The sequence below is a fragment of the Manacus vitellinus genome, unplaced genomic scaffold (genome assembly GCF_001715985.3).
Source record: "Manacus vitellinus isolate BGI_N305 unplaced genomic scaffold, ASM171598v3 scaffold_27_pilon, whole genome shotgun sequence".
Taxonomy (NCBI): domain Eukaryota; kingdom Metazoa; phylum Chordata; class Aves; order Passeriformes; family Pipridae; genus Manacus; species Manacus vitellinus.
This window is the reverse complement of record NW_021940039.1, coordinates 2,638,601-2,655,499: the sequence shown is the minus strand read 5'-3', so window position 1 is coordinate 2,655,499 and position 16,899 is coordinate 2,638,601. Positions and strand designations below refer to the sequence as shown.

Here is a 16,899-nt window from a genome sequence, read left to right as displayed (position 1 = left end):
CCAGCTCACTCACATATGGTGATTTCAATTAGTGCTTCAAGAGGGCAATTTCTTCATCTGGGGAAGACTAAAGAGGCCATGGCCAATTTCCTGAGCACCCTGGAAGGAGCAAACAATGGAATTCTTGCCTTCTGCACTTCTGAGCCACCCAAAACCATGGTGTGTTCTTGCAGCAGGAAAGCTGCAGCGAGCTGGGTGAGCAGGTCTGTGAAAGCCACGGGAGCTGCACTCACGACACCCCAAATGGTGTGGCAGTGGCACAGGGTGGCTGCAGGCTGTGTGTGCCCAGTGACAGCATGGATTGCATTAGGATACTGCTGGAGTTCCCACCTGGCAGCTGGGACTCCCTGCCAGCTCCACTGAGAGGAAACAGCTCCCCAGGCACACATTCTGCTGCAGTGTAGAACACAGAGCACTCAGGAGCTGCCCTTGTGTTCTCCACGTGTTTAACTGACCAGCAAATGCAGCCAGAACACATCTGGTTCATCTCAGTCAGAATGTCAGGAAAGGGGGGACTTACTAACAGATGGGACACCGAGAGGTATCAGAGTTCCTTCACCTGAGTGCACAACACCTTGGCCAGCAGAGCAGACAACTGGTGCCCAAGTCCTTTCTCACCCAGGAATATTGGTTAAGAGCAAAGCACAGCTAAGACATTTGCTGCAATTAAGGGGAAGACTGGGAGCCTCCCATCAAAAGAATGTTTTCCTGCCAAGCTCTGCAGTTCCTAAGGACACCACTGGAACAGCACATAGAGAAGGGTTTTCCAGAGCAGTCACAGTAGGAGAAGAACTACATTAATAGAACTTAGTGGCATAAAATAACCTTCCTCTCACCACAGGGGACTGGTTCCCTCTGATCTAAACCAGCATCTCTTACCTCTTGGGATATTTCAAGATGTTTCCTTGCAAAGTGCAAAGCCTGTTCGTGGCTCCCCAGTGAGACGTAGGCATTTCCCAGACTCCAGCAGGCTCTTCCTTCTCCCACCCTGCAGAACAGGAAACTGTCAACCACAGAAACTCTGGGCAAAGCCCAGCAGCTCAGCAGCCCTTTCAGGGCCTTCCTGAGAGCACTGACAGCCAGGCTTCTTGCTATGCTTTCATCTACACAATGGTTCTACAAAGGAAGATGAAGTGTGTTGTACATCTGAAACTCCTCTTCCTGAGGTCAGCAAGAGCTGGGGATGAACAGCAGCCTCAGAAGCAGGTCTATGCCCACAGTGACACAAAACTAAGCAGTGTAGCAAGGGCCCAGGATGGTTTGGCTTCACTGGTGAGCACCAGCCCAAGAGGGGAAGCCAGAGCTCCTGCCCAGCTTCCAGCTCACACGACAAGGGCTCCTCTCCAGAGACACACAACACATCAAGAGGGAACACAACATCCAGCCCTTTGGTTCTACAAGAGCCCAGAGCTAAACTAGCAAGAAGATGGCAAGGAGAGAATGCTGCAGGCAGGCAACAGCCTCAGCTGAGTCCCAGCCCTGCATTGCCCAGGGGGCACAACTGGAACTGCCCCAAAGCCAAGTGAACATTGACTGGTTTCCACAAGGTCTCCAGGGCACTGCTTCTCGTTTCCAGAAGCCCAGGAAAGCAGGTGGGTGTGGAACCTGCCCTGTGCAGCCCTGACCCCCAAGCCTGGGGACACCTCAGTGTCCCTGGAGGTCCAGCAGCTGTTTGCAGGAGCAGGCAGAGCCTCCTGCTCCCCAGAGCCTGCTCAGCTCTGCAACCGAGCAGATGTGGGGGGAGAAGGGATAAAAAAAGCACCTGGGGGCGCGGGGGGAGGTTCAGCATGACTGCAACTCCCTTTTCAGAGGTTTGGGCGGGTTGATCAGCATTTCAACGTTTTTCTTGTCACCCTGTTCAATACCTTCTGCTCATAGGGTGTGTTCCCAGAAACGCAGGAGCCCACAGGCCTGCACCCCCACACAGCATGATTCACCCTCGGGTGGGATTGTACCTTCTCTGAGCAGATACTGCCCGGGTGGTGGCACAGCTCTCCCATCCTGATGTCCCTGCTCCATCTAGTGGAGGACACCCAGCTTCCAAGAGAATTCAGCAAAATGCTGAAAGTCACTTCAGCTGCAAGAAGGGCTCAGGATCACAGAGTATCCAGCAAGAAGGAACCAACCCCTCATAAAAGATGGTATTAATTTATTTTTTTTTTAAACTAAGAGGCCAAGCCTCCAAATAAGGAGGGATGAGGACGAGAAACAAAATACATCATCTCCACATCCTCTGTGGAACAGCATTTGTTTCTATGTGGAAGTTTCCAGCATTAACCCAGAGCAACAGGACAAGGTGGTACATATTTATGCCCTAAGCACACAGTTTCTAAGGAAGACACAGTATTTGTGAACTTGAGGGAGCTTTAGAGGGGCCATTCTGGGGTAACAACACAGCAGTAGCCACGTGGCAAAGCACTGAACACGATGCATTTTCGTGAAGTTCCTCTTGTTACAGATTTCAGCCCACACAGACACAGCATTAAGGGCACAACCTCCATGGTTGAATGACATGATAAAGGTGTCAATCATGTCACGTTTCTGACAGATGACCGGACCAAGGCTTGGGTTTTGAGAGATTTCTAATGACTTTCAAGAACACACATCACCATTTAACCCCAGAAACAGAGAACAGTGGGTCAGGGAAGGGTCAGTGCTCTGCACCCAGCAGAGACCCCCTTCTCTGAGGCACTTCTTTACCTGTCTCCCAGCTCCTGTGCTATCACCAGGTGCTTTAGGTGGTACTCGATTGCTCTTTCGTAGTCCTGAAGCAGCGTGCACGTGTTTCCAAGGCTGTAGCAAGCCTGGGCTTCTACTGCTTGGTCTTTGAGTTGTCTGGAGAGCTGGAGCGTTTTCCTGCAGGGCAGAGGTGGGAATGAAGAGACCTGGCCACTGCAAGGTGACAGAGAAGTTCCCCCTTTGGCTGGCAGGTCCCCCCTTTGGCACATGCTGCACTGCAGTTGATGCCTGTGAGGTGGATGTATCACCCCCCACACATGCCACTGGCCTCCAGATTCCTTGTCACAGCCCCCCTGAGCTTAGGAATTCGCTGCAACAGGTCAAGATTCCCATGGGAAGAGGAACAGGTCAAGATCTCCCCAGCACTTACTTGTAGTACTCTGCGGAGATGTTTTTTGCAATTCAGCATCAGGAAAGGCCTTTGGAAAAGTTCCATCCCCATGCTGTCCCCCAGAACTTAAAAACCCAGAGTTGCTGCGACAGGGCTGAGTTTCCAGGGGGCTGAGCACGTTCCACTGCAAGGAAACTGGTACTCACTGAAACAGAAGTTAAATTGCATTTGAATTGGGGCAGGGACTGTGTCACCTCACCCCCCTGTAAAGCTTTACAGAAAGTTATTATGTTCTACAAGCAGCATTTATTCTTGATCAACAGCTCTTTCAGCAGCTTAATTAAATTCATGGCTTGCATTTATTAAAATCTAGACTGAGACAAATTAAGAGCAGAAAAAAACCTTGCTAGACCCAGCTGCAATTTGCCCTTGGATACCTCCTTCGGTTTCCAAGCCAACAGCACCCTTCCCTCAAGCTGCTCATTAGGTGCTGATGGGGACTGGAGTAAGATTTGCTCAGTGTGAGTTACTACAACTGGGTTCACACAGGAGGGAGAAAAACTGCTGGAAGGAAACATCTCCCTGTGCTCCGTGGGATGTGGTGAGAAGGAAAGCTGCTCTCACAGCCCCTGAGGCCAGGAAGGCAGGCAAAGGGCTCCTACCTCCTTGTGGAAGGCTATGGCTTCACTGAAGTTGCCAAGTAAGTACTGGGTGTTGCCAAGGTTGCCGTAAGCACGGCCCTGAGCAGCTCTGTCCCCCAGCTCCTTCACCAGGGACAGGTTTCTCCTGAAAGACACCAGAGCAGAAGGTGCAGTGAGACACAGCCAGTGCTCTGCAGGGGACACAGCAAGGAAACTTGCACAGAAAGAAAGGAGAGCCAACCTGGAGAAGGTAATTCCCTCCCAACCACTTATGCTGGGTGCAGGAGAGTCTGGTGACCCGTGCCAGGGCAGCTCTGGGAGCTCGTGCCAAGCCAGGGGTGCAAGTCCCTGCTGCTCCCTCTCCTCAGGCAATTGGTGGCTGGTGCAGGAAGCACCCCAGTGCTCACACTGAGAGATCCCACATTCAACCAGAAATGGCCACTCCACTGCACAGGGCAGAACCAGGGGCACAGGAGGAAGGAGATCACCTGGAGCAGGACAGGGACACACCTGGGGAGAGGGGCAGAATCCACAGTCCCATGGCAGAGCTCTTCTTTGGGATCTTCCCAGCACTTCTTTACCTTGTTTTTCCCCTTTTACACATACAGCACACAGAGAAGGGCAGAGCACTCACAGCTGGCACAGATTTACCCACTGGCTATGCTACATGCACCACTGCTTGGAAGAAGAATGGTGAGCTATTTATAGGCACCATCACACCCTCAGACATGAGGAGACGGATGTAAGCTCCTGTCTCTCTTCTTTTAAAAAGCCTACTTAAAAAACCTGCCTCATAAAAGCAAAACTCTGAAGTACAAGGAGAAACACATAAACCCAAAAGCCTGGTGACAACCTTCCCGTGTGGGACATCACAGGGATCTTTGAAATTATTTAGGAAAAGGAAGGATGTTGCAAGCAAGATAAAGTACAGACCCTTGAGAAGGACAAGCAGGACTTCAAAGGGACTCTTCCCCTGGGTGACAGAGTGGCCCCAGCGATGGAGACACACAAGGATCCATCCTCCTGGAGGCCAGCAGAGAGCAGCAGGGGCTACAGGAGCCAACAGTTCAGCTTCCCAACACAGACTATTGAACTTCAGCGCACGATCATAATTCAAACCACAGTGAGTTTTGCCAAGGCAATGCCAGGATGAATTTTAGCTCAAATTTTATAGAAGGCTTGTAGTCCTTTCCACACCTTCCTTGAGATTAATTTGCCATCATAACTTGGCATCTCAGGGGAATATTTCTAATTCATTTCAACATGCAAATTCTCATTCAGGGGCCCTGTTCCCTGCAGGAGAAAGGCCTGGCCAAGCTTGGATACTTACTCATAATATTCTGAAGCTTTCTGCAGTGTCTCCTTGACTTCCTGAGGGAGGGAGCCTGGATCCTGGGCCATGTTCCACGATAAGTGCTTTCCCTTGGCATGGTAAACATTTCCTATATTATAGAGTGCTCTGGCTTCACCTACCTAAAAGGAGGAAGAACAGATATGACACTTCACATCCCAGTATGGACCTTTCCACTGCTGGGCGGGGATGGTCAAAAGCAGGAGCCCACATTTTCCTCTCCCCATCTTCACCCTCCTGGCAGCTGTTACTGCCAGCACCACGGGAGCAGTGCTGGCAGCCAGGAGGGAGAGCTTTACCCTCCACCTCCTTCCAAAGCCCACCTCCACCAGATCACATTTACTGACCAGCAGACAGATTATTTTTAAAGCCAGGAAATATTTCCTCTTGGATGCCACGAACCAATTACCTTGTCTCCCTGCTCCTGAGAAATGTCCAAGTGTCTCTGGCAACAAACCACAGCTTCATCAAACTGCCCGAGTATTTTCAGGGTATTCCCAAGGTTGCCACTTGCCTTGGCCTCTCCAATGCGGTCCCCAATGGTCCTACAAGGTGAGGGTGTTAAAGAGCTCACAGACTTTTATTCCCCAGCTGCTGGAAGCAGAATTCAAGCTGCAGCAAGTGCTGTGTGGTACCTGCACCACATCCAGGAGCTCCCAGCACACACCCCCGGCTGGAGACTTCACACAGGTCCCACAGTTCTGAAGACAGATCCTTGTTCCCTGTTTTGCTGCCTCAGGTGAGCTGCTCTAATGATTTCAGGTGTGCTCACCTAGGGACAGGAGAACTGGACACTGCCCTGCTCTTGCTCCAATCACTCTCCTCACATCCCTTCCTTCACCTCCCTGCTCTGAAGGGAGCTGACCCGTTCTCGTTGCCCCCTGAGTTCTCCACAGGACAATCACCCTCAGGGCTACTTTTGGGGGTGTATTTCTGGGCAGATCCCCTCAAGCTGCTGGGTTCAGACCCCACAGAAGTTGCCCTTGCTCAAGGTTGTGTCTGGGGAGGATGAAGGCAGGGCTCACTCACTTACCTGGCCAGGGTCAGGTCATGCTTATGGTACTCCAGGGCCTTGGAATACTCCTTTAGGTAGAAATAGGCATTGCCCAGCTGGCTGTAGATGGCACTGAGAGTCTTCAGGTCCTCAGTCCCCACCTGCACTGCTGCTTCGAAGAAGGCTGCCCCAGCTTTGAAGTCCCCAGCCTTGCACAAGCGCTCTCCTTCCAGGGCCAGTTCCAGGCAGGATGCCTCCATTCTGCAAAAAGCAAGGACATCATTCCTGGAGGGGTTCAACTGCAGTGCTCCCACACTGCCCTGTGATGGTTACAAAGTTTGTTTCATTGTACACTAATTTCCTCCTGGGCACGAGACACAGGAGCATCCAGATTCCACCTTCTCGGGGAAGGTGCCCCTGCCCATGGTAGGGAGTTGGAACAAGACAGTCTTTAAGGTCCTTTTCAACCAAACCATTCTGTGATTCTGTGATTTACAGACCACACCTGCAAGAGGCCAAAGGGAGTCCCCTGGTTCCCAGCAGGAATCTGGATTAGAAACTCAGGGCTCTTGGCTCCAAGACATGGAATCATCACAAAAGTAACATGGCATCTGTTTTCCTTCCAGGTGGTGCAGGGCACAGAAGCCACATACCCAGGTAGTCACCACCTTCCTGCACCACCTTCACAGGGGTAACAGAGAGGGAAGCCAAATTGGAGCACATTTTTATTGGATAGCAGAGAAAACTCTGGACTGTGCAGAATTTCTTGGCTGAGCAGCTCCCAGTGCTCGGTGTCTGCTTTTCATTAACTCTCCTGCTGTCGCTTTTTCCACACATTAGCCTTCAGGCCAGCTTTCCTCCCATGGATTTCTGACACCTTTGGCAATGGCACACACCATGCTGTCAGAGGGGAGCACTTTGTGAGCAGTGATACTGCTCCAAGAGAAAGGAAATGTGCTCCTTTGAGAGCTCCACCAAGCCCTCTCTGAATTACAGCTGGCCCTGTCAGACCAGCACATCCAAAGTTCTCCAAAGGGACTCCCAACCTTACACTGGAAATGTCTTGCCTGCTGCAAAATCAGCCCCTTCCTGAGGAGGATGGACACAGCGTGTTCCTGTTCCTCTGTTCAGACACTTCTCTTTGCTCTTTTGGGCTTTTCATTTCTGCTCAATGTATTTTTAAAAGTCAAAACCACTGGGTCAGAGGTGGACATCTGCTGACAAAAAACACAGCTCCCTCGTCCAGGGGCAGAACAGCAACAGTCTGACAAAAGATATCAAATGCCCAAGGTGGTTTCTGTTCTGTTCTCAGGCAAAGAGCACTTGGAGGAAGTCCATGGTACCCAGACCAAGAGAACAACTTGCCCAGCTGGCACCTCCTGGAGCAGTTTCCTGCTGAGCTCTGGGAGATGCTTCCCCAAAGCCACCCATGAGCCAAAGCCCAGCCCTGCAACTTGGGCACCAAGTGGAGGCCAAGCACAACCTGCCACCACATAACACCAATTCCAGGGCAGAATTCCTCCTGCCCCAGGTCTGCCCTCCCACATCTTCTGCCCAAATCCACACCCAGCACTTGCCTCCCCTTCCCGCAAGGGGCACAGGGAGATGCACGTAAGAAATACCAAATCCAACACATTTTTCCTACAAACAGGCAGAATGGTGCTTTCTCAGCTGCCAGGAAACAAAGCCAGTTCCTCTCTGAGCCTAAACTGTCTGAAATTCAACCTCATTTGCTTGGCAATCTTCCTGCTGAGTCGGCTCCACATGGTTCCCAACACCCAAGGCTTGGCAGCCCCACAGCCTCCTCCAGAGCAGGACAGCCCACAAGGACTGTCCAAACAAGAAAAATTAGCAAAAGAGCTGGTTTCAGCCTCTCCCAACACACCTGTGACCTCTTCTGCCTCGCTCTTCATTTGCCTCCAGAACCACCGAGTAACGAGGGAGAAGGGGACTGTGACACAGCTCCTCTGAGCTCCCACCTCAAACTCCCACACAAATATTTGATTCCAAGCTCACTGCAAGGCCCACATTTGAGAGGTTATTTTATTTACACAAGAAAGCTGCTTGTGGTGCCAGTGCAGCATCAGCCCCTGCCTCAGCTTTGATAAAGGAAATAAAAATATTAAGACTGTTAATACTAAAAACGTTTAACTTCTCTCTACTGATCCTCTTGCTAGACCACAGGAAAAATTAGTAAGAATGAGCTTGGGGATCACAGCAAACTTCCATCAGTCCCAAGGCACATCCATGGCTTGTAGATCACTGGAGTTATTTATTGCCATCATCAGGTATTGACAAGTCCCTGCTGATACATCCCAAACAGCTGCAAGAAGACTTGGGACTGAAGAAACACAAGAGACACTTTGTACTCAAATCAGCAGGATTAACTTTAGGCAGCTTTAGAGGAGATGAATCTTGAGAGGACCTGAAATGCAGGAAGGAGCTGCTATCACAGGAATTAATGTTGTATTCCAGTTAGAAGACAGCAGAGGACACAGAAGCAAATTTCAAACTGGTTCCAGCTCAAATTTCAAACTGGTTCCAGCTCAAATTTCAAACTGGTTCCAGCTCAAATTTCAAACTGGTTCCAGCTCAAATTTCAAACTGGTTCCAGCTCAAATTTCAAACTGGTTCCAGCTCAAATTTCAAACTGGTTCCAGCTCAAATTTCAAACTGGTTCCAGCTCAAATTTCAAACTGGTTCCAGCTCAAATTTCAAACTGGTTCCAGCTCAAATTTCAAACTGGTTCCAGCTCAAATTTCAAACTGGTTCCAGCTCAAATTTCAACACAAACAAAACTCTTCCCCACATCCAGGTTCTCTTTGAGAAACTGAGTTCACCAACAGTAAACAGTCTAAAAACTGAGCTGGGGACCGATTTCCCTGATTCGTGGCATTGCTGGATAGCTTGGATCAAACTTCTGGTGTGACTTTAACAGCTTGAAGTGAAGGTTCCCATTCCCACAGTGACAAAACCCAATTACAAACTCCGAGGGTGGCATCTCGCTCGGGCTGTATCTGCCATACCCCAAAGTGAATTTTGTGCCCTGGAACCCACACTCTGATACACTCACACACTCTCACACTCTCTGGGTGCTTTCCTGCTGTTCCCATAGTAACTGCTCAGGCACAAGGCAGTGCCACGACCTTCCAGTGCACACAGCCCTTAATTAAAATCTGTTTGTCCTTGAACAGGCTGCTCTGCAGAGTATCTGACTTATCTAATTAACATCACTGCTCGGATTGGGACCTGAGCAAACAAGGGGAAGGGACAGGAAGCTTTTTTCCCTGCATCACACTCTGCCTATCCTTTGCTGCCTTGTAAAGGGACAAGAGGCAAGGATGGCAATTATTAATAGAAACACAGCCCACTTGTAAAACCCACCTGCCCTTCCCACACAGCCAGAGCTACTCTGGGAAGCACCTCTGCAAGCAGTTCAATCACTTCAGGCTTAAAAGCACTCAGAAACAACGCCCAGGGCAGAGGAATCAACTAAAGGTCAATGAACAAACTCAAGCACTCTAAAGCTCCACTTAAAAAAGCTTCCAGAGGCCATAGCTCAACTGTCCATAAAAAAAATGACTAAAAGGCTGAACCTGAACCACCCTGACAGGCCAGCAAAGGGAAAACAGTCAATGAGGACACACTGCAGAGGGTCCAAGCCCTCTCTTACCTCTTCTTCTGCAGGCTGTGCATTTTCTGAGCATAAACCCAGAGCTCCAAACCCACTGGCAGAAGGAAGCAGTGGGGCTGAGGTCTACTTGGAACAATTTTGCAGGCAGGCAGGATCCAGGCTTTGGAAGATGCTGATGGCATCTTCACATCTATACAACATGAACTGCTCTCCAATTTTCACTTCATCAGAAAGTAATGTCTTCTTTCCTCTTAGAAATACAACATCCTTCATCCACTGTTGTAGCAGATAGGTGAGTTCACAGCTGAATTCCAGGAACAAGAGTACCTTGGTTCATTCATGTACTTTCAGCACTGCCCAAGAAAAAGGTCCCTGGAAGAGTCTTCAAGATGATGAAAGGCAAGCAGTTCCCTCCTTTCTGGATTGGTCTCTTCCCAAAGCACTTTTCCTTTGTGTTCCATCAGCTATTCCTGTTGGTGCCTCTTTGCTCCAGGAGCACAAGGGCTCCTGCTGCTACAAACTTCTCCCTGTCAGGTGAGGAGCTCAGGGCTCCTCCTAAAGAAGGTCACCTTTGGGCACAGCACTTACTAATCTGTCAGTCCCAAGAGAGGCCTCATCCATCTGCCACCCAGGAAGCTTTGAGAGTTCCAGGAATGATCCAAGCAGTCCTCAGACTGGGGAAAAGCAGGAGAAGGTGGTTCCCACAGAGCCCATTTAAGTGGGCTCCAAACCATCCCTGTGGCACAACCTGCTGCCTTCCAGCCCTTGGGGAGGAAGTTTCTCCTCTGCTGACACACAGGCAACACGCCTGGGCCTGTATCCCCTCAGCAAGCACCTGCTGCTCAGGTCTTAATACCAGGAAAGAAGATTCCAGTTATCCTGAGTCAGCACATCACTGGGACAGGCTGGAGGAGCTGGGCTTGGCCACCTGGTGCAGTTCAGAAGAGACATTGCAGAACACAAGCTGCTCATCCACAGCTGAGACATTTAACACGATTCTCCCACCACACTCAACCTTTTCAACCCAGCACAGCATGTCCCTGATCGTGGGTCTGAACAGGGGAGGGGGTGAAGGTCACTTGAAGTGGCCCCTCTTCATAAGCCTTGCCCCAAACCACTGAAAACCACTCAGATTTGCGTGTTCCTCCAGACAGGCAGGATTTCCAAGTAGCCACAGAATCAGTTTGGGCTGGAAGGGACCATAAAAATCATCCAGTTAGATCATCCCAGACTCCAGGCCCACCACAAACAGCCAGGAAGGTCCAACAACCTTCCCAGATCCAGTCCCACCACAAACAGCCAGGAAGGTCCAACAACCTTCCCAGATCCAGTCCCAGACCAAAACAAGACTCCAACACTTAAAACATCATCTGCTGACTGCAGGAAGGTGACAGACTATGTCAAGTCTGCCCAGATAAGAACAAAGTTTTGGAGGCACCAGTTGTAATCTAGGAATCAGAACAGGGCTGGTGTGTACAGCAACAAGTCCCAGCAACAAGTTCCAGCATCACTTCCCAGCTGGAGCACTAAGTCCTGCAGGTCCTCCACACCTTGGGTTACACTCCCCCCTCATTAAACAATATTGAGGAAGGTTCCTGGAGCATTTTGAGATCCTTCTGCAAAAGGTCCCTCAGAAAGGGCAATGTATGTGTTTAAGAAACAACAACAAAAAGAACATTATTAAAAAAAAAAAGGCAGTAAGAGGCCAAATATAAACCCAATGTTTGGTCACAAACATTGGAATTCTGCCAGGGGGATGAGTGAGTGGCACAACATCGGCAGATGAACTTGATCCCCACCAGTGCAACAGCTGGGACTCTCCAACCTGGGAATGGATGTTGCTTCTGACAATCAGGAGGCAGAAAGGGGTGACCTCCCACCATGAGGTGACAGGGAGGAGGAAATCTCTTCCCAATTCAACACAAGGCAGGGCCTCCCTCCCTCCTCCTCAACTTCCTTTTGAAAGGATAACTGTTTGAAGGCAGAAAACGCTGAGAATGGGAAGAGCGGCTCCCGCCTTGAAGGAGAAGATTTCCCGGGGTCGTTCGTCACTGTCAGACAGCAGCTAATGATGAGCTGGAGCACAGATTGCCTTTTGGCTGCTGGCAAGCTCGCTGCAAGAATTAAAAGAGCAGAAATGTGCCTTCACAAAAGGTTCACAAGCAAAATGCAAAGACTCTCACACATCAAGTGTTTTCAAGCCACTGGAGAAGGCAGGGAGGGCCTCGGGAGCACTGGGGATGCCAAGGACACTGCCAAGGGAGAAACAAAGGGAACAGCACAAGGTGTTACCAGTGCCATTAACAGTCATCACCATGACTGCTGTCAAAACACTCTAATTAGGATCTGTGTGAGGATATAGGGCCCCAGAGGAGGAACACTACTGAAAAGGTGAGTTCAAAAGCTTGGAGCCACAGTCAGACCTCCCAACAAACACCCTGCTCTCCCTTGCCAAATATTCCAAGAAAATAACACTGCATGGACAACACCACAGCCTGTTAGGCTGGAAAACAACTGTGCAGGCTGCATTTAGCCAAGAGCTGTTCTGCAGGATCACAGGATGTGCACTGACCCCCAAGCTCCCACCTCAGCCCTGCTCCACTCCAGGCAGGTGGAAAAAGAAGAGAACACAAAGTGTCCAGCAATTCAACTTGTCTTACCCCAACCCTCTCTCTCACACACTCAGGGCTGCCTTGCTGTCACTGCTGACAATGAATCCATCAAGTTCCACAGAAAATTATCATATCACAAGACAGAGCCTGGAGACAGTTGTCTGCTGCCTTAAATATTGCAAGTATCACAGGGCAAGAGAACCTCTTCTTGCCTGCAAGGTGAAACTGCCTTAAAAAAAAAAAGGGGGGGGAAAAGGAAAGATATTTATAGATATTTGATTCATATTAGTGGGGGCGACTGCAAAACTCATTCCCAATCACAGCTGCTGTAGTTCTAAAGTCAGGAATAAAGCCAAAGCTTTCAGACAGAAGGTAAGGCAGGGAAAAAAAAAAACCATCAAAACCATCAACAGTAGTAAAAAATCCCTCTTAGTGTATCTATTGATATGAATCAGTGAAGCAACAGATTTTAGCATCTTACTTGCAATTTTAGCATCTTGCTCACTGATAAATCTGATTCAGTTTTATTCAAAAATAAATGTCATTTCAGAGCACTGATGACAGGGGCAATTAAACATTTTTTCCCCAACCAAGAAGGAATCACGTTTACCAGGTGCTCAGTGGAAATGCATATTCACTGGTTTAACTAACTAAATATGCATTTAAATAATTACTTTCTTCAAGGACCTGCTGCCAGTTAATCAAGCTGGGAATTATTCCCCTTTAGCAATTTTCCTTTTCAAGCTCCTGTACCTGAGAGGCAGCTGATGATTCTGAACCACCAGGTAACACAGCCAGGGCAGGGCTGTTCAAACCCCCCAGGGATGTTTCCCCTGAGGGAGTTCACACCCCACAGGAACCAGCTCAGCTTCCCCTGGGCCAAAGCCCATCCTGCTGACAAGGGGTCCAAATGTCTTCCTGGGCTCACCTACACAAGGAAAGCTGGTCCAGAAGCACAGCCCAAATTTATTCACGGTGAGTTTATATCCTATTTAGCCTCGGGCCAGCACTGCAAGCCAGACTGAGCTGCTCTGCTCTGCCTGGGGCACTCTCACAGTGGTGTTTAGGGCAGTATCTCTCTGCTTACTCTGCCCCAGGCAGGGTCCTCACTGCTCATCAAGTGACACTTTCCTCACCCCAGCCTGGGGACTCACATCATTCTGTCACCAGCACATCCACATCTGGCTCTCTCTCCCTCTTGCTCCCAAATGAGGAGCTCCCATCTCTGAGAAGAAAATCTCATTACTCGCCCCTAAATACACACACTTTCAACTTCCTACCATTAAATATCACCCCACTGCCATGACACCACACATATCAGTCATTCTCTAATCATTACTCCATACTCATCCTCCCCTGTACTGCTCCAGATCATCAACACACCCAGTAGCAGCCTGGGAGGGGACTAATGAAAATGCTCAATTAATTATCTCCCTCCCCAGACCAGTTCTAGTGCAATGTGTCCAGCTTGCCCTGTGCCAGCTCTTCCTGCAGCTCTGCCCCTGCCTTCCCTCCCACGTCACATCCCCAGCACTAATCCCCTCCTGACAAGCAGTTTCCTTGCAAGGCATTTATCAAACACAGGCTGGCAGGGAAGGGGACAGACAAATCAAGATATACACGAAATCAGCCTGACCCAAACTACTTTTGCAAGTCTGAAACAGGAGCTGGTTCCCCTCCAGTCAGAGGGCAGAACCTCTGGGACACTCTCACCTACATGTCACCTTATTAGTGAGGGGAAGGAAACAAACTTATTGTTTTGTTTGGAGAGGAAGAGGTCCAAGATGAAGCCATGAATGCTGAACCCTCTCCTCCCCTGCCTCTGAACTGGGTCCAAGTGTCTGGGCCAGCTTCACATCTGTGCAGCTCTGTGTCCCCAGCACATCTGGAGGGGAGAAGGGTTCCACTCCATACACTTTCACTGGTAAGAGCAGTGCAGTGAGTCCTTTCAGTGACCCCTGAGCTGAAAATAATAATATCCACACAGTTATTGCTGCTGGGGAGGTGTTTGCTCAAGCTGGAGCTCCAGGGATTACCCACACAAAGTGATTTTCACTGCAGTCTTTTGCTCAGGGCGTGAAACAGAGAATCCAGGGGGGAGAACTACAGGGAGCTCTGGAAGCTGCTGGGTGTGTGTGCTGGCTCCAGATTTCCCCTTCCCCTCACTGAGGCAGCAGCAGTGCTCACAGTAGTCATTTCAGCTAATTGCTATCTACCATTAGCTGCAGAGTACTTACAAGGGATTCAATTCCACTGCATATTTGCTAATAAATACCAAATGACAGTGAGGAAGACAGCTGTATTTAGCTGCATTTACCCTCTTATTAGCAGCACGGAATAAGACCCCATTTCAATGCAGAATGGCTCCAACAAGCTGCGTCATTGTCAGAAATTCAAATCCAAACTCCCCACTGCCTGCTTGAAAGCAAAAGTCATCCAGCATTCCCCTGCTTACACAACCTCTGTGGCTTTGATCCACGGGGATGTGGAGAACAGAGGGCAGATGGGAGTTATTTGCTGGTTTGGGAGCATTTTGTGAAGCAGCTCATGATGATGAGTTGGAAGGTGCAGCAACTTTTCAACCTAAGGACCCCAAAATATTTCGCAGAGGTGTGAGGGCAGCAATTACCCGATTTTGTAAAAAGGCAGCTAAAGGCACTGTGGGCAAATTATGCCTTGCTGTGAGTCAGCTGCAGGGAATGGAAAGGAACCCAGGAGCCCTGGCTCCCAGCACCTCTTCCAGGTCCTCCCTCACAAGTGCCACGTGGAGCTGATCCATCAGGAATGAGGTGCAGCATCTTCCACCCAGGCAAGGACACTCACACAGCTCGTGCCACCAGCTCAGCATGATGCTCCAGGACTGAAGATGGCCTCTGGAAACCTGGTCTGCACATGGAAGGACTGGGTTTTCAATAAGTTATACACAGGGAAGAATTATCCTGATTCCATGTATCAAATCCTTCCCACAAATACAGCTGGACCCACAGGAAGAACAGAGAGCACAATGAAATTTTTCTGTGTCATCTGAGGAGCGAAATCTCTAAAAGGCAATGAGCACAAATTTAAGTCTTTGTGCTCCAAAATTACTCAAATATCAAAGGGCCATGATGGATGTAATTAACTTCCAGCACTTGAAAAATGCTCAGATGAGATTAAGGTGCAAATGTGGATTTCATCTCATCCTGGTTAACAGTTTCATTTGATACCCAGTTTCAAAGCACTTAAATTATAAAATGCAAATACTTCCCAGGGTCTAAGGAAATGATGATTAAGGAGATACTGATTTGAAAATTAATTCATTAAAACATGTTCTGACTCCCAAATGAAAAAAAACTTATTATAAATCCACCAAGCATATGAACTGATGAAGAGTACTCTGAAGGGGAACTGAGTGAGGAGAACTTGCTTTCAAGGAGAGTGAGAAGGAAACCTTCTGAAGAGCTTGGAATACAATTTCTTTGTGTGGCTCATCAGCAGGGTATGAACCCAACCACCACCCACCATCTGAGGAAAAGATGAATAAACACAGGGGCCAGCAGCACCAGCCTGCCAAATGCTAGTGGAGTCACAATGCTCCTGCCTGAGGATGCTCTTGGGTTCCCAGGAGGCACAAGGGAGGATGCTCAGTTGTGTGTCAGCAGTTTGTTCATACCTGCACACCACAGAACCCTGCAGAGCTCCAGGCAAGGCAGCACCTGCACCAGGAGGGGATTTTAGGCATTCCTGCTTCACCACAGAGATCTGAGATGGACTCAGCACACCAAGGGAAGCTTCCTGAGCTTTTCCAGGAGCGTTTTGCTTTCTCATACAACACCTCTAACGAGATGAATCCATCACACTGCCACGAAACAACGCTCTTGGGATGATTTCACCAGCAGTCCAGTGCTATCTATGTCTTTCAGTTACTTCCAGAAAGCAGAGAGCAAGGGAGGGCATGCAGGCTGAATGGCTTTTCATTATAAAGTTACTTTGGCAATTAGGTCAACACATCCTCTCACTAAAATATATGCTGTGATTTAAACCAGCATAGTGTTCCTGCTGTGGGATACAGTGGGTTACAGTTGCCATATATATTAAAAAAAAAAACCAAATAGTTAGCTCATCAAAACTCCACAGTGAAAACAGCCAATTTATTTGCTACCCATCTGATTTATGACATTCAGCTTCTACTACCCACCAGTATACAGGGGCTCATTCATGCCAAACTTACTGCTGAAAATGGGTAGGATCTGGTGTGAGGGATTCTCTTTCCCAATTCAGAAGCACTGTAAATGAGATCAGAGATGTGCAAACATCTCCTCTCTAAAACTGTCCCCCCCCGACACGCAGTGGGGACTCAGCAGCCAGTTCCCATGGGAGCAGCCTGGATGCTCTCCTGGGGTGGGAGAGGGGGCTGCCTGGTCCCTCCTGTCCTCTCCATGTCCCCCCATGAGGGATGAGTCCTCATGGACCACAGTGAAGCTACAACATGGCAGTGACAGCTCAGATCAGACACAGAACATGTGCAGGGACTGGAGCTGTGAGCCAGCCTGGACTGCAGAGCATCACAGCCTCGCCCAGTTCCTGCCCCAGGGTCCTGCCACCCCCCAGCTGCCAG

At 49.3% G+C, this 16,899-nt stretch overlaps 1 protein-coding gene across 1 annotated transcript in view; it reads right to left on the bottom strand.

The window, feature by feature from the left end:
- LOC108642253 (G-protein-signaling modulator 1-like) overlaps positions 1-16,899 on the bottom strand; it is a 72,642-nt gene that overhangs the window by 2,805 nt on the left and 52,938 nt on the right. The window contains exons 2-5 of the mRNA XM_029960565.1: positions 6,096-6,317; positions 5,472-5,607; positions 5,042-5,184; positions 3,733-3,856 (exon numbers count right to left, since the gene is read on the bottom strand). Coding sequence (XP_029816425.1) covers positions 3,733-3,856; positions 5,042-5,184; positions 5,472-5,607; positions 6,096-6,316 — 624 coding nt within the window. The 5' untranslated portion in view covers position 6,317. The remainder of the gene's footprint in view (positions 1-3,732; positions 3,857-5,041; positions 5,185-5,471; positions 5,608-6,095; positions 6,318-16,899) is intronic.